Genomic DNA, 21,776 nt, shown 5'->3' on the forward strand with positions numbered 1-21,776 from the left:
AGATTGCAGCGTCAAGTAGAGAGCTTGGCCCTGGTGATGAATGTTGCCTTCCATAACTATTACGTCTAATATCCCTTAATGGTGGGGAGAGCTGTACCTGTGAAACTAACTGGGTCCAATACTTCCCTGATTAATTATTATCCTCATTTTCTAGACTTTCAAATTCCATGGAATTTAAATGTTTCATTCAACCTCTCTCAATTACTTCCTCTCCCCATTTACTTAACTGTCAAATGTCCTTAGAACTTCAAATGTTTCTGACTCTGCTGATTACTTACTCTACTTTCATTGAAGTTGTCTGTCAATCATTCACCAGATACCTGGCTCCCCTCTCTCAGGGCATCATAAACGCTTGGCACTTGTGTAACCCCTTTTTTCAATCAATTCTTGTGAAAATCTGCAAGATGTCATTTGCTCCATGTTTGCCCTTTCACTGTGTATGTTTCTCTTTCCCACTCCCCCCACTTTTGAGGCTGCTGCCTTGCTTCCCTATCAATTGTTGTGTTAACAGTACCAAAAAACAGAAATGGTGCCTTTATCCAAGGTAATTACAAATATCCCTGGTCTTTTTGAGGGGAAAAATCCTCCTCATCTCTGTATTGAAGGGCTAATGCTTCAATCATAAATGCTGTGACCTCCTTCCTAGTCCTACACTCCAAAACCTTGGGGGAGGGGGTGATTCTTAAACTCCCTCCACCCTGTCCTTCCAGTTGAGCACTGTACATGCATCATAATATTATTGAATGCATACTGCAATTTGAGAGGGAGAAGCACAAGTCACATGTATCAGTATCTCAATGGAATAAAGGGAATTACAAGGGGATGAGAGAGGAGCTTACCAAGGTGGATTGGAGGGAGATACAGGCAAGGATGACGACAGACAAAGGTAGCTGAAGTTTCTGGGAATAGTTCACAAGGCACAGAATATGCCCCGCAGGAGAAGTAGTTCTCAAATGGCAGGAGTAGGCAACTGTGGCGGACAAGGGAAGTTGAGGACTGCATAAAAGCCAAGGAAAGGGCAAAAGTGAGTGGGAAGTCGGATGATTGGGAAGTTTTTTAAATCGAACAAAGGGCAACTAAAAAATCTAAGAAGGGAGAAGATTAAATATGAGGGCAAACTAGCCGATAATAAAAAGCAGATACCAAGTTTTTTTTTATATTGAGAAAATGGGAGGTGAGAGTTGATATTGGACCACTGGGGAATGATGTTGGTGAGGTAGTAATGAGGGACAAAGAAATGGCAGATGAAAAAGTACTTTCCTTCAGTCTTTACCGTGGAAGACACTAGCTGTCTGCTAGAGGTCTGAGTGTCAGGGAGCAGGAGTGAGGGCCCTCTTTATTACAAAGAAAAAAAGTGCAAGCAAACTGAAAGGTCTGAAGGTTGGATAAATCACCTGGACCAGATGGACTACATCCCAGAGTCCTGAAAGAGGTAGCTGAAGAGATAACAGATGAATTGGTCATGATCTTCCAAGAATCCTTTGATTCTGGCGTGGCCCCAGAGAAGTGAAAAATTGCAAATGTCACTTCACTTTTTAATATGGGAGGAAGGCAAAAGAGAGTAAATTATAGGCCAGTTAGCCTAACCTCAGTGGTTGGGGAAAGTTGGAGTCTATTATTAAAAATGAGGTTTCAGGGTACTTGGAGATTAATGATGAAATAAGTCAAACTCGGCATGGTTTCTCTAAAAGGAAATTTTGCCTGACAAATCTGTTGGAATTCTTTATATAAGTGGCAAGCAGGGTGGACAAAAGTCAACACACAAAGTCCTGGAGGAACTCAGCAGGTGAAGCAGCATCTACAGAAAATAGTGCAATTGACGTTTTGGGCCAAGACCCTTCGGCAGGACAAAGGTGAAGCAGTGGATGTCGTTTACTTAGATTTTCAAAAGGCATTTGCTAAGGTCTCTCACATGAGGCTGTTTAACAAGATAAAATCCTATGGTGTTACAGGAAAGATACTGGCATGGATAGAGGAGTGGCTGACAGGCAGGAGGCAGTGAATGGGAATAAAGGGGGCCTTTTCTGATTGGCTGCCAGTAATGAGTGGTGTTCCTCAGGGGTCAGTATTGGGACTGCTTCTTTTCACGTTGTTTATCAGTGATTTAGATAATGGAATTGATGGCTTTATGGCAAAGTTTGCAGATGATATGAAGATAGGTGGAGGGGTAGGTAGTGCTGAGGAAGCAATGCAATTGGAGAAGGACAGACACATTGGAAGAATGGGCAAAAAAGTGGCAGATGCAATACACTGTTGGGAAATGTATGATAATGATACATGGTAAAAGGAACAATAGTGCAGGCTGTTATCGAAATGGGGAGAAAATTCAAACATCAGAGCTGCAGAGGGACTTGGGAGTCCTTGTGCAAGACTCCCAGAAGGTTAATTTATAGGTTGAGTCTGTGGTAAAGAAGGCAAATGCAATAATTGTATTTATTTCAAGGGGAATAGAATATAAAAGCAAGGAGATAATGCTGAAGATTTATAAGACACCAGTCAGACCACAGTTCAAGTAGGGTCAATAGTTTTGGGCCCCTTATCTCAGGAAGGCTGTATTGTCATTGGAGAGAGTCCAGAGGAGGTTCATGAAGGTGATTCCGAGAATGAAGAGGTTAACATATGAGGAACTTTTGGCAGCTTTAGACCTGTACTCTCTGGAACTTAGAAGAATGCATGGGGATCACAGTGTTTAAAGGACAAGATAGAGTGGATGCGGAGAGGATGATTTCTCTGGTGGGGTTATCCAGAACTAGAGGGCACAGCCTCAAAATTGAGTGGCGACCTTTTAGAACAAAAGTAAGGAGGAATTTTTTTAGCCAGAGTGTGGTGAATGTCGAATGCTCTGCTACAGACTGCGGTTGAGGCCAAGTCCATGGGTATATTTGAAGCGGAAGTTCATACGTTTGGGCCATCAAGGGATATGGTGAGAGGGCAGGTTCACCACTGCTGCTTCTATTCTCAGGTTCCCTGGACGTGTTACACAGTTACATCCACAACACAGTCGCATTCTCAGCCAAAGGCAGCAACGCATGCGAAGGTGAGTACACTGACACCATTTGATCTTGCTCAGATCTTGCTCTACCCTCACTCCATGGAGAAATCAACCCCGAGGAAGAGGGATAGAGAGACACCAGTGTACATATGAAATCTTCCTCCCTTCCTACAGAGAGTCTACTAAGGAGCCTAATGCTGGGGTAGATGCTTTCGGCAAGTTAATGACTGATAAAGAAAAGGCTTGGATCATAAAATTACAGATGATCCAGCTACAGAGTGAAAATCCACATCTGGATGACTACTATTACCAAGTAAGGACATTAACACTGTCAGACACCGTTCTCTGCCTCATCTGGGGCGAGCAGCAGATACTGTGACATTCTGTGTTGTTTACAGGAATTTTTTCGGAAACTTGAACTCAAACTTCAGGACGAGGAGCTGGGTAAGGATGTGAAACGGGAACCTCAGAAGTTGGTCACTCCATATGTTCAGAAGGCAGAGATGTACGATTCTGGTAAGTCAGAATTTTTGGGTAGTGTTGAATATTGGAATATCTGGGCACCTGATTTTAGGATGGGGGCAGTGAATGATTTGTAAATCTGTAGCAATGTGCTTGAATTCAGTCTGACCCCAGGTATGTGTGATAACATGGAGTGGAGAGAGCTTCACTTTGTGTCTTGACTTTATTGGTCCTAAAATGAGATTATTCTACAATGATTAGTTCTCAAAACTATGATAAGCTGCTTCATCAATCATAGCATTTTGTTTATGGAGACTAGACTAATAATTTACATATATTTTGTAAATAAGTTGGATAAATGTGCGCAGTAGTGTGCATGCGCCGGTCGTGCATGCAGCCTGTTACAGTTGCTCCGTAATTTCTTACTTTTAAACTTTTTAACTTAGTTATTTGTTGTATTTTTTTTTACACGGTAACACGTTGAAGCTGCACCCTCTCTAACATGCTGGTGGAGAGAGTTTTACTTGTTTTTTTAGCGCTGGAATTAGTTACATTCGGAGACGTCTCGTTCGCGTGGCAGCAGGATGGCCGCATTGTGTATTCCAGGGAACAATTGATTGCGCTCGTGCCCGCTGGTTTAGCGAACAGAGCAGCGGACATCCCGGCTGAAATCTGGAGGAAAACACACAGAGGATGCAGAGGGGGATCAAAAAGGCGAGGGAAGAGGACCAGGTTGAGACAACAGAGGCTTATGGAGAAGAGAAGTTATAAGCCATGTCTCCCCTCTCTCATCATGGGAAATGTGAGATTGCTGGGGAATAAAATCGACGAACTGACGGCACTTGTCAGGAGTCAGAGAACACTTCGGGAGAGCAGTGTCATATGCTTTACTGAGACGTGGCTTCACGAGGACATACCCGATCAAAGCGTTTCCATAGAGGGCTTCCAGACCGTTCGAGCTGACCAGAATTGCACTGAGAGTGGTAAGCGTAAAGGAGGGGGACTGGCGGTTCTGGTAAATAACAGATGGTGCAATCTTGGGCATATTACGATCAAGGAACGTGTCTGTAGCCTGGATATTGAACTTTTTGCTGTTGGACTCTGGCCATATTATTTGCGAAGGGAAATCTCACATGCAATTGTGGTTGTTGTGTACATCCCTCCCTCTGCCAACCCGATGTCGGCGTGTAACATCATTTACACCGTCATAGCCAGACTACAAACCCAGCACCCGAGTGCCCTCATTACCATCTCGGGTGACTTCAACCAGGTTACCACGGCTAGAACACTGCCCAACTTCACGCAGTATGTGAGCTGTACAACCAGAGGGGAGAGGACTCTGGATTTGATGTACACTAACGTTAAGGATGCATACAGCGCCTCTCCCCTCCCCCCACTGGGAAGGTCAGATCACAACCTGGTGCATCTAAAACCCTGCTACGTGCCTCTGGTGAAAAGTAAACCTGCAACCTCGAGGACAGTGAGGAAATGGTCGGAGGAGGGTTATAAGGCGCTCCAGGGTTGTTTTGAGGTGACAGACTGGCAGGCACTCTGTGAGCCACATGGAGAGAATATTGATGGGCTCACAGAATGCATAACTGATTACATCAACTTCTGTGTGGACTGCAATGTTCCGACAAGAGCTGTCCTTTGTTATTCAAATAACAAGCCATGGGTGACAAAGGACATTAAGAACATCCTGAACGCTAAAAAGAGGGCGTTTAGAGATGGAAATACGGAGGAGCTGAGGGCAGTACAGAGGGACCTGAAAGCCAGCATCAGGGAGGCAAAGGACAGGTACAGGAGGAAGCTTGAGTGGAAACTCCAGCAGAACAACATGAGAGAGGTCTGGAGGAGGATGAGGACCATCACTGGGTTCCGGCAAATTAGCAACAGATGAGCTGAGGGCAGTGTGGACAGGGCCAACGAACTTAACCACATGAGCCATCTGTTGTCGGCCCCCAATCAACACACATTTTTTGAATTTTTTGAGGATGTAACTAGTAGAGTGGATAGGGGAGAACCAGTGGATGTGGTATATTTGGATTTTCAAAAGGCTTTTGACAAGGTCCCACACAGGAGATTAGTGTGCAAACTTAAAGCACACGGTATTGGGGGTAAGGTATTGGTGTGGGTGGAGATTTGGTTAGCAGACAGGAAGCAAAGAGTGGGAATAAACGGGACCTTTTCAGAATGGCAGGCGGTGACTAGTGGGGTACCGCAAGGCTCAGTGCTGGGACCCCAGTTGTTTACAATATATATTAATGACTTGGATGAGGGAATTAAATGCAGCATCTCCAAGTTTGCGGATGACACCAAGCTGGGTGGCAGTGTTAGCTGTGAGGGGGATGCTAAGAGGATGCAGGGTGACTTGGATAGGTTGGGTGAGTGGGCAAATTCATGGCAGATGCAATTTAATGTGGATAAATGTGAAGTTATCCACTCTGGTGGCAAAAATAGGAAAACAGATTATTATCTGAATGGTGGCCGATTAGGAAAAGGGGAGGTGCAACGAGACCTGGGTGTCATTATACACCAGTCATTGAAAGTGGGCATGCAGGTACAGCAGGCGGTGAAAAAGGCGAATGGTATGCTGGCATTTATAGCGAGAGGATTCGAGTACAGGAGCAGGGAGGTACTACTGCAGTTGTACAAGGCCTTGGTGAGACCACACCTGGAGTATTGTGTGCAGTTTTGGTCCCCTAATCTGAGGAAAGACATCCTTGCCATAGAGGGAGTACAAAGAAGGTTCACCAGATTGATTCCTGGGATGGCAGGACTTTCATATGAAGAAAGACTGGATGAACTGGGCTTGTACTCGTTGGAATTTAGAAGATTGAAGGGGATCTGATTGAAACGTATAAAATCCTAAAGGGATTGGACAGGCTAGATGCAGGAAGATTGTTCCCGATGTTGGGGAAGTCCAGAACGAGGGGCCACAGTTTGAGGATAGAGGGGAAAACTTTTAGGACCAAGATTAGGAAAAACTTCTTCACACAGAGTGGTGAATCTGTGGAATTCTCTGCCACAGGAAACAGTTGAGGCCAGTTCATTCTCTATATTTAAGAGGGAGTTAGATATGGCCCTTGTGGCTACGGGGGTCAGGGGGTATGGAGGGAAGGCTGGGGCGGGGTTCTGAGTTGGATGATCAGCCATGATCATAATAAATGGCGGTGCAGGCTCGAAGGGCCGAATGGCCTACTCCTGCACCTATTTTCTATGTTTCTATATTCCACTCTCCCCTCTTACCCCTCCTCACAGGCCCCCCTGCTCTCATGACTATACCCCTCCCCCACACAAAACCACCACGGTGGGCTTCACGGCTGAACAGGTGAGAAGACAGCTGAAACGTCTCAACCCAAGCAAGGCTGCAGGACCGGATGGTGTCAGTACCAGGGTGCTCAAAGCCTGTGCCCCTCAGCTATGTGGAGTACTTCGCCATGTATTCAACCTGAGCCTGAGGCTCCGGAGGGTTCCTGTACTGTGGAAGACGTCCTGCCTCGTCCCTGTGGGCCTCAATGACTACAGACTGGTCACATTGACCTCCCAGATCATGAAGACCCTGGAGAGACTTGTTCTGGAGCTGCTCCGACCTATGGTTAGGCCACACTTAGATCCTCTCCAGTTCGCCTACCAGCCCCGACTAGGAGTTGAGGATGCCATCGTCTACCTGCTGAACCGTGTCTACGCCCACCTGGACAAGCCAGCAAGCACTGTGAGGGTCATGTTTTTTGACTTCTGCAGTGCATTCAACACCATCCGCCCTGCTCTGCTGGGGGAGAAGCTGACAGCGATGCAGGTGGATGCTTCCCTGGTGTCATGGATTCTTGATTACCTGACTGGCAGACCACAGTACGTGTGCTTGCAACACTGTGTGTCCGACAAAGTGATCAGCAGCACCGGGGCTCCACAGGGGACTGTCTGGTCTCCCTTTCTCTTCACCATTTACATCTCGGACTTCAACTACTGCACGGAGTCTTGTCATCTTCAGAAGTTTTCCGATGACTCTGCCATAGTTGGATGCATCAGCAAGGGAGATGAGGTTGAGTACAGGGCTACGGTAGGAAACTTTGTCACATGGTGTGAGCAGAATTATCTGCAGCTTAATGTGAAAAAGACTCAGGAGCTGGTGGTAGACCTGAGGAGAGCTAAGGTACCGGTGACCCGTTTCCATCCAGGGGGTCTATGTGGACATGGTGGAGGATTACAAATACCTGGGGATACGAATTGACAATAAACTGGACTCGTCAAAGAACACTGAGGCTGTCTACAAGAAGGGTCAGAGCCGTCTCTATTTCCTGAGGAGACTGAAGTCCTTTAACATCTGCCGGACGATGCTGAGGATGTTCTACGAGTCTGTGGTGGCCAATGCTATCATGTTCGCTGTTGTGTGCTGGGGCAGCAGGCTGAGGGTAGCAGACACCAACAGAATCAACGAACTTATTCGTAAGGCCAGTGATGTTGTGGGGATGGAACTGGACTCTCTCACGGTGGTGTCTGAAAAACATATCTAAGTTGCATGCCATCTTGGTCAATGTCTCCCATCCACTACATAATGTACTGGGTGGGCACAGGAGTACATTCAGCCAGGGACTCATTCCTCCAAGATGCAGCACGGAGTGTCATAGGACACCCCTGCCTGTGGCCATCAAACTTTACAGCTCCTCCCTTGGAGGGTCAGACACCCTGTGCCGATAGGCTGGTCCTGGACTTATTTCATAATTTACTGGCGTAATTTATATATTACTATTTTAACTATTTATAGTTCTATTACTATTTATTATTTATGGTGCAACTGTACCAAAAACCAATTTCCCCCTGGGATCAATAAAGTATGACTATGACTAAATCACTAGTTTGAACCAAAGCAGCAGGAGGAAGAATGAAATCTGACATATTTGGCAAATAGTAGCCTAGCTTCTAGCTAGCAGGTACTAGCTTCAAAGTTTTTGATTGATTTTTGGGAGAATATTTGAGTAATAAATTTCTTTGTCCACCAACCTATGGAGAATGAGAGAGACTGAGTTCTAAAGGAAACTGGATGAGTCAGGAGGGGTAGTTACCAGAGTGCCCTGCATTGAGCATGTGTTTTGAGACAGGGCAGAAGGAGCCGCGCTCTGTGTCTGACATCTGGTGTGTGTGCGCTAGGGTGAGGTATGTTTCTCAGTAGGTGAACTCTTCTCTATTTGACCCACAGTTGTCCACATCGAGGGTTCCCTGGGACAAGTTGCTGTCTCCACATGTTACAGCCCTCGTCGAGCCATAGATGTTGTTCACGTCTTAACCCTGGAGGAGGTGTGTTTGGGTTCAGAGAGTGGGGCGGAAGAGTCACGTGGGAGTGAAGGGTGCTTGCTGAGATGGGGAGGGTGGAGGAGCTGCCGAGTCATGGGTGGGGTGGCATCTGGGAGGGAAGATGCCAGAATTAAGGGGAAGAAGGACCAGCTAGAAGGTGATGAGTAAAGCCAGATGGGTAGGGAAGGTACAAAGCTGACAAAGAAGGAATCTGAAATGAGATGAGAGCAGACCATGAAAGAAAGGGAAGGAGGAGGAGCACCGGAGGGGGGTGAATTGCGGGTGAGAAGAAGAGATAGAGGCCAGAGTGAGGAATAGAAGAGGAAAGGGGTAAGGAAAAATTACTAGAAGAAATCAATATTCATACCATCAGGTTGGAGGCTACCTAGACAGAATATGAGGTGTTCTCCTTCATCCTGAAGGGGGCCTCATGATGGCAGAAGAGGAGGCCATGGACTGACATGCCAGAACAGGAATGGGGATAGGAATTAAAGTGGTTAACCACAGGGAAATTTTGCTTTTGGCAGATGGAACAGGGGTACTATATTGGAGCAATATCCCCATTTCTATTCTGATGTTGGTCCATGGCATCCTCTTTTAACACAATGTTGTCAACCTGATGGCATGAAAGTCGATTTCTCCTTCTGGTAATGTTATTCCCTCTGCCTGCCCACTTTTTAAATTCCCCATTCTGGCCTCTTACCTCTTCTCCTCATCCTGGTGCCCCTCCTTCCCTTTCCTTATGGTCCACTATCCTCTCATTCCTCCTTCCCCACCCCCATCTTTTTATTCTGGCATCATCCCTCTTTCCAGTCCTGAAGAAGGGTCTTGGCGATTTATTAATTTTCATAGATGCTGGCTGATCTGAGTTCCCCCAGCATTTTGTGTGTGGTAACATACTCGGCTGTATTTTGAATTTTGGCATTTTCTTTTCCCATACCTCCAATCCCAGGACCCACCAAATTTAGGTCGGCAGCGACTTCATCTGCTGGACAACATCGAGAAGGTGGGTGATCTCTTGGGAGGGAGAGGGTGGGATGAGGATTGAGGGAGCGAGGGATCCCAGAAAGTGTAGGATTAGATGCAGACGGTGGGAACAATGGGATGCCATTGAGGAAAGGGAGGAGGAGTATCCCCAGGATGGAGGGAGAAAGGTAGGAGGTGGGGTAAGGGGAGACTCCTGTGGAGGGAGGGACTGGGGGTTCCAATAAGTGGGATGAAGAATAGAGGTCTCGTGGAAGGAAGGAGTGCTACCGAGGGTGGAGGGGCCTCCATGGGGGTGAGGAAAGAAGAGATCCCGTGGAGGGAATGATGACCGAAGGGGACTTCCTGTGGAAGGAATCAGAGGGACCCTTAAAGGGAGGTTCTGATGGAGGGAAAGCAGATTCGTTCTAAAAGATGGAGGGAGGTCAGGGAAAGTAGGAGGGATACCAGAGACAGAGGGGGTTCTGTGGAGGGAGGGAGAGTTCTTTCTCCCACTGAGATATGATGCACGTTATTAACTACCACCTCACTTAATCAGATGTACCAGCTGCTCCTGGAGTTGGAGGAGATGGAGACCCATCTGGTATCTGTGCCAGAGGAGAAGAGGTTGATGTACCAATCACTCAGGGACAGGAAACTGGAGCAACTCTACCAGCGTCTCCATGTGGGCATCAGGGAAGAGTGAGTGATCAGCACTGTTGTCTCCCCACCACCCATCCCTTGGACCAGGTGTCGGGAACACTATCCTCTCTCCCCATTTAGTAACTGGCCAACCATTCCTCACTCTCTCCTGCAGGAATTCAGAACTTTTTAGGATACTGAGGGTGCGGAAGGGGATAAAACTGCTGTCCCGTCTCCTGCCTCTGCTCCCTCCCACCCGCTGCACCGAGATCCTCTTCTCTGTGGCTGCATCCCTCCATCAGCTGGGCAAGGAGGGTATGGATGAGGTGAGGATGGGAAGAAGGGACAAGGGAGTGGGGGTAGGGCTGTGAGGAAGTGAGAGAGAGTGCCACAGGAAGGGTTGGGGGAAGGGGAATACCACAGGAGGATTGGTGGAGGGGGCAATGAGGGAGGAATAGCAAGAGGACAGAGGGAGAGAGCACAAAGAAAGGGGCTAACATCCCAGGCTAACTCAATTTTTTTTCTCTTTCCCACCTCCCACCTCCCACCCCAGCCCCTGCCCCTCCTCTTCCCAGCACTAACAAGGAGTGTTTCCAGCCTCACCTTCTCCCAACTTATCTCCCTGCTCCGAGAAGTGATCTGGGGTGGGGGTGTTCCACACACCCTCCAACACATCTTCCACAACACGGTAGGGAAGTGCTGCTCCATTTTTCCTGGTCTCTCTGTTTTTCTCCCACCCCCCCCAACCCATTTCCCGCTTCTTGTTCTGCATCTTCCCCCCCCCCCCATACACATCCTTTCCCCACCACATCCTGCTGTGGATTCCAGGTTCAACACTCTCTGGTTAAAGAAATTCTAACTGAATGTCCCTCTACACAGAGGCTGGGGGATCTCTTGTCTTAGACTCTCCCGCCATAAAAAAAAAACATCCTCTCCACATCCGCTTTACTGAGACTTACCTGCAATTGATGGGTTTCAATGAGATTCCCTCCATTCTTCTGAATTCCGGTGAGCAGAGCCCCAGAGCCATCAAACGATCTCGTATGATAAACCTTTCAATCCCCCAGAATCATTTTTGTGAACTTCCTTTGAACTTTCTCTAAAGTCAGCACATCGTTTCTTAGATAAGAGGTCTAGGATACAAGAGCAGGGATGTGATGCTGAGGTTTTATAAGGCACTGTTGACGCCTCACCTTGAGTATTGTGAACAGTTTTGGGCTCCTCATCTTAGAAGAGATGTGCTGGCATTGGAGAGGGTCCGGAGAGGATCCAGAGAAGGTTCACAAGGATGATTCCAGGAATGAAAAGGTTATCATATGAGGAACGAAAAGGTTATCATATAAGGAACATTAGCACTGTAATTTAGAAGGGGGGGGGAATCTCATTGAAACCTTTTGAATGTTGAAAGGGCTAGACAGAGTGGATATGGAAAGTATGTTTCCCATGGTGGGAGAGTCTAGGACAAGAGGATAAAGCGGTGTCGATACATAACAGAGATGCAGAGAAATTTCTTTAGCCAGAGGGTGCTGAATTTGTGGAATTTGTTGCCACATACAGATGTGGAGGCCAGGTCGTTGGGTGTATTTAAGACAAAGATTGCTACACATGCCCTTACACTTCCTCCCTTACCACCATTCAGGGCCCCAAACAGTCCTTCCAGGTGCGGCAACACTTCACCTGTGAGTCGGCTGGGGTGATATACTGCGTCTGGTGCTCCCGATGTGGCCTTTTATATATTGGCAAGACCCAACGCAGACTAGGAGACCGCTTTGCTGAACACCTACGCTCTGTCCGCCAGAGAAAGCAGGATCTCCCAGTGGCCACACATTTTAATTCCACATCCCATTCCCACTCTGATATGTCTATCCACGGCCTCCTCTACTGTAAAGATGAAGCCACACTCAGGTTGGAGGAACAACACCTTATATTCGGTCTGAGTAGCCTCCAACCTGATGGCATGAACATCGACTTATCTAACTTCCGCTAATGCCCCACCTCCCCCTCGTACCCCATCTATTACTTATTTTTATACACACATTCTTTCTCTCACTCTCCTTTTTCTCCCTCTGTCCCTCTGAATATACCCCTTGCCCATTCTCTGGGTCCCCCCCCCCCCCGTCTTTCTTCCCGGACCTCCTGTCCCATGATCCTCTCGTATCCCTTTTGCCTATCACCTGTCCAGCTCTTGACTCCATCCCTCCCCCTCCTGTCTTCTCCTATCATTTTGGATCTCCCCCTCCCCCTCCAACTTTCAAATCCCTTACTCACTCTTCCTTCAGTTAGTCCTGACGAAGGGTCTTGGCCTGAAACGTCAACTGCACCTCTTCCTAGAGATGCTGCCTGGCCTGCTGCATTCACCAGCAACTTTTATGTGTGTTGCTTGAATTTCCAGCATCTGCAGAATTCCTGTTGTTTGAGAGATTGATAAGTTCTTGATTGGACATGGCATCAAAGGTAATGGGGAGAAGGCTGGGAAATGGGCTTGAAGAGGAGGAAAAAAAGGATCAGCCATGATTGGTGGAGCAAACTTGATGGGCCAAATGGCCTAATTCTGCTCCTACATCTTGTGGTCTTATAAGGGGCCCAAAACTGCTCTCAATGCTCCAACTGAGGCCTCACCAGTGCCTTTTAAAGCCTCAACATTACATCCTTATTTTTATACTCTAGTCCTCTCAAAATGAGTGCTAACATCGTTTGCCTTCCTCACCAAATTGTCCTTTGGGGAATCCTGCATGGGGACTACCAAGTCCATTTGCACCTCAGATTTTCTCTCCATTTAGATAATAATCTACGCTTTTACTTCTACCTAAGTGCATTACTCTATACTTCCCAAAACTGTTTTCCATCTGCTACTACTTTGTCCATTCTCCTAAGGTGTCTGTGTCCTTTCTGTTTCCTCAACACTACCTGTCCCTCCACCTGTATTATATTGTCTGCAAACTTGGTCACAAAGCCATCAATTCTGTCATCTAAATCATTGACATATAATGTAAAAAGAATCAGTTCCAACACAGACCCCTGTGGAACATCACTAGTCACCTGCAGCCAACCAAGAAAGGCTCCCTTTATTCAGCCACTCTTTATCCATGCTAGAATCTTCCCTGTAATACCATGGGCTCACAACTTGTTAAGCAGCCTCATGTGTGGTACCTTGTCAAAGGCCTTCTGAAAATCCAAACACACCACATCCACTGATTCTCCCTTGTCTATGCTGCATGTTATTTCTTCAAGGAATTCGCACAGAACTGTCAGGCATGATTTTCCTTTACAGAAACAATGCTGACTTCAGCTTGTTTTATTGTGTGCCTCTAATGACACCAAAATAACATCCTTAACATTGAGGATCTTCCCAACACTGAGGTCAATTTAACTGGCCTATAATTTCTTTTCTTCTATCTCTCTCCCTTCTTGAAGAGTGGAGTGACATTTGCAATTCTCCAGTCCTCTGGAACCTTGACAGAATCTATTGATTCTTGAAAGTTCATTATAAATGCCTCCACTATCTCTTCAGCCACCTCTTTCAGAACCCTGGGTGGAGACTACCTGGTCCAGTTGACTTTATCTACCTTAAAACCCTTAAGTTTCCCAAGTGCTTTCTCCCTAGTAATGGCAACCTCGCCTACTTCTGCCCCCAACTCTCAAACTTCCGGCATACTGCTAGAGTCTTCCACAGTGAAATCTGATGCAAAGTACTTATTCAGTTCATCGGCCATTTCCTTGTCCCCTATTTCTACCTCTCCAGCGTCATTTTCCAGCAGTCCAATTATATATACTTTTGCCTCTCTTTTACACTTTATATATCTGAGGAAACCTTTGCTATCCTCTTTAATATTATTGGCTAGTTTGCTTACTTTCACATTAGATCTTTTTCTTAATGATTTTTTTAGTTGCTTTCTGTTGGTTTTAAAAGCTTCCTAGTCCTCTAACTGCTCACTAATTTTTGTTCTATATAAAAGCCTGGCTTTTAAGTTGACATTGACTTCTCTTGTCAGCCGTAGATGCGTCATCCTGCCTTTAGAATACTATTTTGTGATGTATCTATCCTGCAACTTCCAAATTAGAACACAGAACGTAGAATAGTACAGCACAGGATCAGGCCATTCAGCCCAAATGTTGTGCCGAACCAGCTAAAAAGCAAATCAAAAACACCCAAACACTAATCCCTCCTACCTACACCATGTCCATATCCCCCCATCATCTTTACCTCTAAGTGTCTATCCAAACGTCTCTTTAAAAGCCTGTAATGTATTTGTCTCTACCATTATATCAGGCAGCACATTCCAGACTCTGAGTGGGGAAAAAAAAACTTTCCCTCACATCCCACTTGAACCTATCCCCTCTCACCTTCATTGCGTGCCCTCGGCTATTAGACATTTCAAATGTTTCGAGAGGCTCATCATGAGATGCATAAAGACCCTGCTGCCCCGCCTCACTGGACCCCCTGCAGTTCGCGTATCATCCCAACCGCTCAACAGATGCATCACCACCCTCCACCTGGCCCTCGCCCACCTGGACAAAAAAGACACATACGTTCAAATGCTGTTCACAGCCTTCAGTTCAGCATTCAACACAATCATTCCTCAGCACCTGATTGGAAAGCTGAAACTGCTGGGCCTGAACACCTCCTTCTGCAACTGGATCCTAGACTTCCTGACTGGGAGACCTCAGTCAGTCTGGATCAGGAGCAGCATCTCCAACACTATCACACTGAGCACGGGGGGGCCCCCAGGGCTCTGTGCTTAGTCCACTGCTGTTCACTCTGCTGACCCACGACTGTGCAGCAATACACAGCTCGAATCACATCATCGAGTTCGCCGATGACACGACCGTGATGGGTCTCATCAGCAAGAACGATGAGTCAGCATACAGAGAGGAGGTGCATTGGCTAACAGACTGGTGTAGAGCCAACAACCTGTCTCTGAATGTGAACAAAAGAGATGGTTGTTGACTTCAGGAGAGCACGGAGCGACCACTCTCCGCTGAACGTTGACAGCTCCTCCATAGAGATCGTTAAGAGCACCAAATTTCTTGGTGTTCACCTAGTGGAGAATCTCACCTGGTCCCTCAACACCAGTTCCATAGCCAAGAAAGCCCAGCAGCGTCTCTACTTTCTGCGAAGGCTGAGAAAAGTCCATCTCCCACCCCACCCCCCCCATCCTCACCACATTCTATAGAGGATGTATCGAGAGCATCCTAAGCAGCTGCATCACTGCCTGGTTTGGGGATTGTACCATCTCAGATCGCAAGACCCTGCAGCAGATAGTGAGGTCAGCTGAGAAGATCATTGGGGTCTCTCTTCCTGCTATTACAGACATTTACACCACACGCTGCACCTGCAAACCTAACAGTATCGTGAAGTACCCCACGCACCCTTCACACAAACTCTTCTCCCTCCTGCCATCTGGCAAAAGGTACCGAAGCATTCGGGCTTTCACGACCAGACTGTGCAACAGTTTCTTCCCCCAAGCCATCAGACTCCTCAATACTCAGAGTCTAGACTGACATCTACATCACTTATTATTATATTGTAATTTGTCCTCTACTGTGCCTGTTGTCTTGTTTATTAATTATTGTACTGCCCTGCACTGTTTAGTGCACTTTATGCAGTCCTGTGTAGGTCTGTAGTCTAGTGTAGTTTTTGTGTTGTCTCACTTAGTCTAGCGTAGTTTTGTGTTGTTTCATGTAGCACCATGGTCCTGGAGGAATGTTGTTTCATTTTTACTGTGTACTGTACCAGCAGCTTATGGTCGAAATGACAATAGACTAGACTTGACTTGAAATCTGGTAAACAGATGCTCTCTGTCCGTTCTATCTATGCCTCTCATAATCTTGTAAACCTCTATCAGATCTCCTCTCGGCCTCTGGCCTCCAGAGAAAACAATCTGTGTTTATCCAGCCTCTCGTGATAGCGCATACCCTCTAAACCAGGTCATGTCCTGGTAAACCTCTTCTGCACCTTTTCCAAAGCCCCAACATCCTTCCTACAGTGGGGTCACCAGAACTGTACGCAATACTCCAGATATAGTCTAACCAGAGTTTTATTAAGTTGAAACATAACATCCTGAGTTTTCAACTCAATGCCTCGACTAATAAAAGAAAGCATTCTATAAGCCTTCTTAACCACCGAAGCCTTCTTAAGCCTTCTTGACCTGTTTATGTACTTTCATGGGGCTATAAACTTAGACGCCAAGATCTCTCTGCTCAGCAACATTGTTTAAGGATCTTGCCCTTAACAGTGTACTGTCTCCTTGCATTTGCCCTACCGAGCTGTAACACCTCATATTTATCTGGGTGAAACTCCATCTGCCAATTCTTTGCCCATACCAGCAACTGCTCTATATTGCGCAGTACTCTTTGCCAGACTTCTACACTATGCACAACTCCACTGGTCTTAGTATCACCTGCAAATTTACTAACCCACCCATCTACATTTTCATCCAGGTCACTACAAACAGCAGAGGTCCCAACACAGATCCCTGCAGAACTCTATTAATTTCAGACATCCAGAGCGAATAAATCCTTCAACCACTACTGTTTTCTAAGCGCAAGCCAATTCTGAATCAATACAGCCAGTTTGCCATAGATCCCATGCATCTTAATCTTCTTGATTAGCCTTCCATCTGAGGGACTTTGTCAAATGCCTTACTAAAATCCACGTAGGCAACATCTACTGCCCTACCCTCATCAATCTCTCGCCACTTTGTCAAAAACTCTATCAAGCTGGTAAGGCACCACCTGCCATACACAAAGCTATGCTGGCTCTCCCTGATTAAGCCATGGGTTTCCAATGCTCACTTCTACACTCTCTTAGAATTTTCTCCAGCAATTTCCCTACAACTGACGTGAGACAGTTTCCAGGATTTTCCCTTGTTCCCTTCTTAAATAGAGGTATAACAGCCACTCACCTGTCCTCCAGGACCTCGCCTGTGGCTAGAGGAAAGAAAGATACTGGTCAATGGCCCAATAATCTTGTCTCTTGCCTCCTTCAGTATCCTAGGGTAAATCCCATCAGGCTCTGGGGTCTTATCCATCTTAATACTCATTAGGATGCCCAACACTTCCTCCTCCTTGACATCTAAATGCCTAAATGTATTTATACACTCAGCACTGATCTCCTGGTCCTCCATATCCTTTGCCTTGGTAAATACTAAAGCAAAAGTACTCATTAAGTACCTCACTCACATTCTCTGCATCCACACAAATGTTCCCCCCTTTATCCTTGAAGGTTTCACCTAAATCCTAGTTGACAAGGACTTTTCATGACTCCTCCTGGCTTTCCTAATTCCTTTCTTTAGTTCTTTTCCGGCTTTGTTTTACTCCACGTGTGCTTCATTTGATCCTAACTTCTGAAGTTTTTTTTCTTGACTTAAGTTCATTACCACTTTGGACATTCAAGGTTCTCTTATCTTTCCATTTCTGTTCTTCTAGCAGTAACATATTGTTCTTGTACTCTGTACGATTGATCTTTAAACACGCTCCATATGTCTGATGTTCCCAATTAACGCTTCTTAGTTCCTGCCTAATGCCCTCATAATTTGCCCTACTCCAGTTTAAAACTCTCCCACAAGAATCATACCCATTCTTGTATGTAGCCATCTTGAAAGTTAAGGAGTTGTGGTCACTGTTCCCTAACTGTTCTCTCACTAAGAGGTCAGTCACCTGACCAGGCTTGTCACCCAACACCAGGTCCAGTACTGCCCCTCCTTTTGTTGGACAGTCCACATATTGATTTTTAAAAACCACCTTATTACTGAGTTCCAGCCAATTGCTCCCAAAAACTCCAACCATTGTTGTTCTGCATTCATCCCTGCTGGCGTTCCCTTCCAATCAGTTTTGGCCTGCTCCTCTCTCGTGCCTCTGTAATACCCTTTACTCCACTGTAATACTATTACATCCAACTTTAGCTTCTCCTTTTCAAATTGCAGGGCAAATTCTATCAATTTATGATCACTGGTCCCTAAGGGTTCCTTTACCTTAAGCTCTCTGATCAATTCCAGTTCATTGCACAACACCCAGTCCAGAATAGTTGATCTCCTAGTGGCTCAACCTCTAGCTACTCAAAAAAGCCATCTCATAGGCATTCTCCAAATTCTCCCTCTTGGGATCCAGCACCAACCTGATTTTCCCAACCTGCGTATTGAAATCCTCCGTGACTATTGTAATGTTGCCCTTTTGATGTGGATTTTCTATCTCCCATTATAATTTATATCCCACATCCTGCATACTGTTCAAAGGCCTGTTATAACTCTCATCAGGGTCTTATTATCCTTGCAGTTCCTTGCCCTACCCACAACAATTCAACACCTTCCAATCCTATGTCACCTCTTTCTAATAATTTGATTTCATTTTTACCAACAGAGCTCCTCTGCCTATCTGCCTGTCCATTCAATACAATGTATATCCTTGGACTTTAAGCTCCTAACTACAATCTTCTTTTAGCCACGATTCATTAATGAGCACAATATCATACATGCCAATCTGTAAATGTGCTACAAATTCCATATTCTGTGTGGCATTCAAATATAACACTGTCGGTACTGTATTTACGAGGGATGATTGATAAGTTTGTGGCCTAAGGTAGAAGGAGTCAATTTTAGAAAACCTAGCACATTTAATTTTCAACATAATCCCCTCCTACATGTACACACTTAGTCCAGCGGTCATGGAGCATACAGATCCCTTCTGTATGGTAATAAAACGGGTAATACGAGGGGTGATTGATAAGTTCGTGGCCTAAGGTAGAATTTTATTAAACCTAGCACATTTATTTTTTCCTACATTTAAACAGTTAGTCCAGTGGTCGTGGAGCATACGGATCCCTTCTTTGTAGACATCGGCGTCTTGGACCTCTGGAAAGTGGTCCACAGCAGGGGTGATTGACAAGTTCATGGCCTAAGGTAGAAGGAGATAGGTTATTAGCTTCAAACTTTCTGCATTATCACTCAGAGTTGAACTGCACGTGCATGTAACGAGAGCGTCTTGGACCTCCAGGTGGTCTACGACAGGTGATTGATAAGTTTGTGGCCTTAGGGAGAAGGCAATGAGTTAGACAGCTCTTGTTACATGCATGTGCAGTTCAGCTCTTTGAGTGAACATGCAGAAAGTTTGAAGGTAATAACTCATCTCCTTCTACCTTAGGCCACGAACGTATCAATCACCCCTGCTGTGGACCACTTTCCAGAGGTCCAAGACGCCGATGTCTACAAAGAAGGGATCCGTATGCTCCACGACCACTGGACTAACTGTTTAAATGTAGGAAAAAATAAATGTGCTAGGTTTAATAAAATTCTACCTTAGGCCACAAACTTATCAATCACCCCTCGTATTACCCGTTTTGATTTTGTCCCCCTCCATTGCAACTCATCCCATTAACTGCAATTTTGCCTGTCATTGGCCTCTTCTTGCTAGCGGTCTCATACATACTGCCTCTGTTTGTAAACCAACTGTCCATCCTCAGCCCTATCACTCAATTCCCATCCCTGTGTTAAATTAGTTTAAACCCTCCCTAACAGCTCTCGCAAACCTGCTTGCAGGGATATTGGTTTTCCTTGGTTTTAGGTGTGACCCATCCTTTTTTTTTAACAGATCCCAAAGATCCAGAAATCCAAACCCCTGCCACCTGCACCAGTTCCTTAACCATGTGTTCATCAGCCAAATGATCCCATTCTTACCCTTACTGGTGACAGCAATCCAGAGATTACTACCCTGCTTTTCTGCTTTCTACCTAGCTCCCTAAAGTCTCTCTTCAGGACCTTCTCACCTTTCCTACCTATGTCATTAGTGCCAATATGTACCAAGACTTGTGCTCTCTCTTCTCCCCCCCCCCCAATCGAATGCTGTGGACCTGATTTGAGACATCCCTGACCCTGAGAGGCAATATGCCATCTGGGTGTCCCTATCACATCCACAGAATCTTGTCTCTATTCCTCCAGCTATGAAATCAACCATCACTACTGTAGTCCTCTTCACCTCTATTCTCTTCTGAGCCTCAGTGCCAGCAACCTGGTTGTTGTGCCCCCCCACCCCCAGTAGGTCAACCCCCTCAACACTATCTACATGGAAGTTTATTACTGAGGTGAATGTCCATAAGGATACTCTACACTGGCTGACCATATCCCTTCTAACAATCATACAGTTGCCTGCCTCCTACAACCTAGGGGTGAGTACTTCCCTGTAATTCTTATCTATCGCTTCCTTGGTCTCTTGTATGACTGAAGGTCATTGTACTCCAGTACCAGTTCCTTAACACGTTCTCTGAGGAACTGTACCTGGGGCAGATCAGTATTCCGGGAGGCTAGAGGTCCCAGAATTTCCATATCTCACATACAGAACAAAACAGAGGCAAAGGAGCCATGCTCATAGCACTAACTGTGCTCTAACAGATGAGGAATGAAGAAAAGTAATAGGAAGAAGAAACTTGCCAAATACTTACCTCTCAAACCTAGTCTTGCCAACATTGGCCTACTCAGTGTTCCCCCTGTTATATCCTCTCTCCTCTTCTACCCCCCCCCCCCAACTAAGCAAGTGGCTGGGTGAATGGTGTAATTCTTCTGTAGTTGGGGAAACGGGGGAAAGGGGAGGAAGCAACAGAGGGGGGAGGTGGAAGTAGAGATGGGGAGTGGGTGGGAGGAATTTTAGGCCTTTTTGCATATGGGCCTGACGTGATATTGTCTCTCTTCCTTTAGTTCAGTCTTTCCTTCCTCTATGTCCTGCTGAGTCACGGAGAGTCCCTACTCTCTCTTAGCTGTCTCACAGAGCCCTGTGTTGAGGATTTCCAGCACTGGTGAGTAGCACTGTCTCTCCTTTATCCCCCAGGCTCTCCATGTTCCCACTCTTTTCCCTCCACCCCCCCGTCACCATATCCCTCTGGATCGAGGAAACGTCCTGCCTCAAGGCTTTTCCAAAAATTAGCATTCATGGTAATGCCCAAGTCTTTTGCTCAAACTGCGACAAAACGAGACAGGGAATACCTGACTCTCTGCTGGGCCAAAGTTCAGGGTACCTAGACATTTCTGCACCCTGCCCCCATACCTTCCCCCTTCCCTTCCCTTCCCTTCCCTTTCTCACAGCCTGTGTAATCCTGTGATTCCTTCCAAAGGACGGACATCATCTTCCTGGTGGCCCGGGAACTCTCGCAGACCCCAAAATCAAGCATGGCTGAACCCCTTCAGCTCCCTAGCAACTTGCTCCCACTCTTCTGCCGGTACGTGGACAAGCAGACAGCCCACACACTGGAGGACAAGATTGAGTAGGTATCCTCTACATCCAGTGCGGCTCCATCCACACCTGGTGTCAGATACAGGGTGAAGCTCCCACCACCCTATACCATCACACACTCCCAGGCTCAGACACCGAGGCTCCCTCCACACTATCCCATCCCATAGTGCATAAAGAGACGAGGGCTGTAGGGTAGCAAGTGGGTTAC

At 46.3% G+C, this 21,776-nt stretch overlaps 1 protein-coding gene across 5 annotated transcripts in view; it reads left to right on the plus strand.

Moving 5' to 3' along the window:
* Nucleotides 1–21,776, plus strand: part of patl2 (PAT1 homolog 2) — a 49,872-nt gene that overhangs the window by 18,866 nt on the left and 9,230 nt on the right. For 3 of the 5 annotated variants that reach the window (XM_063033379.1, XM_063033382.1, XM_063033383.1), the window contains exons 7-16: nt 2,963–3,037; nt 3,167–3,305; nt 3,391–3,508; nt 8,652–8,749; nt 9,699–9,752; nt 10,269–10,411; nt 10,527–10,677; nt 10,905–11,039; nt 21,037–21,134; nt 21,450–21,599. In XM_063033379.1, coding sequence (XP_062889449.1) covers nt 2,963–3,037; nt 3,167–3,305; nt 3,391–3,508; nt 8,652–8,749; nt 9,699–9,752; nt 10,269–10,411; nt 10,527–10,677; nt 10,905–11,039; nt 21,037–21,134; nt 21,450–21,599 — 1,161 coding nt within the window. Of the gene's footprint in view, nt 1–2,962; nt 3,038–3,166; nt 3,306–3,390; nt 3,509–8,651; nt 8,750–9,698; nt 9,753–10,268; nt 10,412–10,526; nt 10,678–10,904; nt 11,040–21,036; nt 21,135–21,449; nt 21,604–21,776 lie in introns of all 5 variants that reach the window. The other 2 variants (XM_063033380.1, XM_063033384.1) reach the window with 2 other exon arrangements.

Source organism: Mobula hypostoma, chromosome 25 (genome assembly GCF_963921235.1).
Source record: "Mobula hypostoma chromosome 25, sMobHyp1.1, whole genome shotgun sequence".
NCBI classification, from domain to species: Eukaryota; Metazoa; Chordata; class Chondrichthyes; order Myliobatiformes; family Myliobatidae; genus Mobula; species Mobula hypostoma.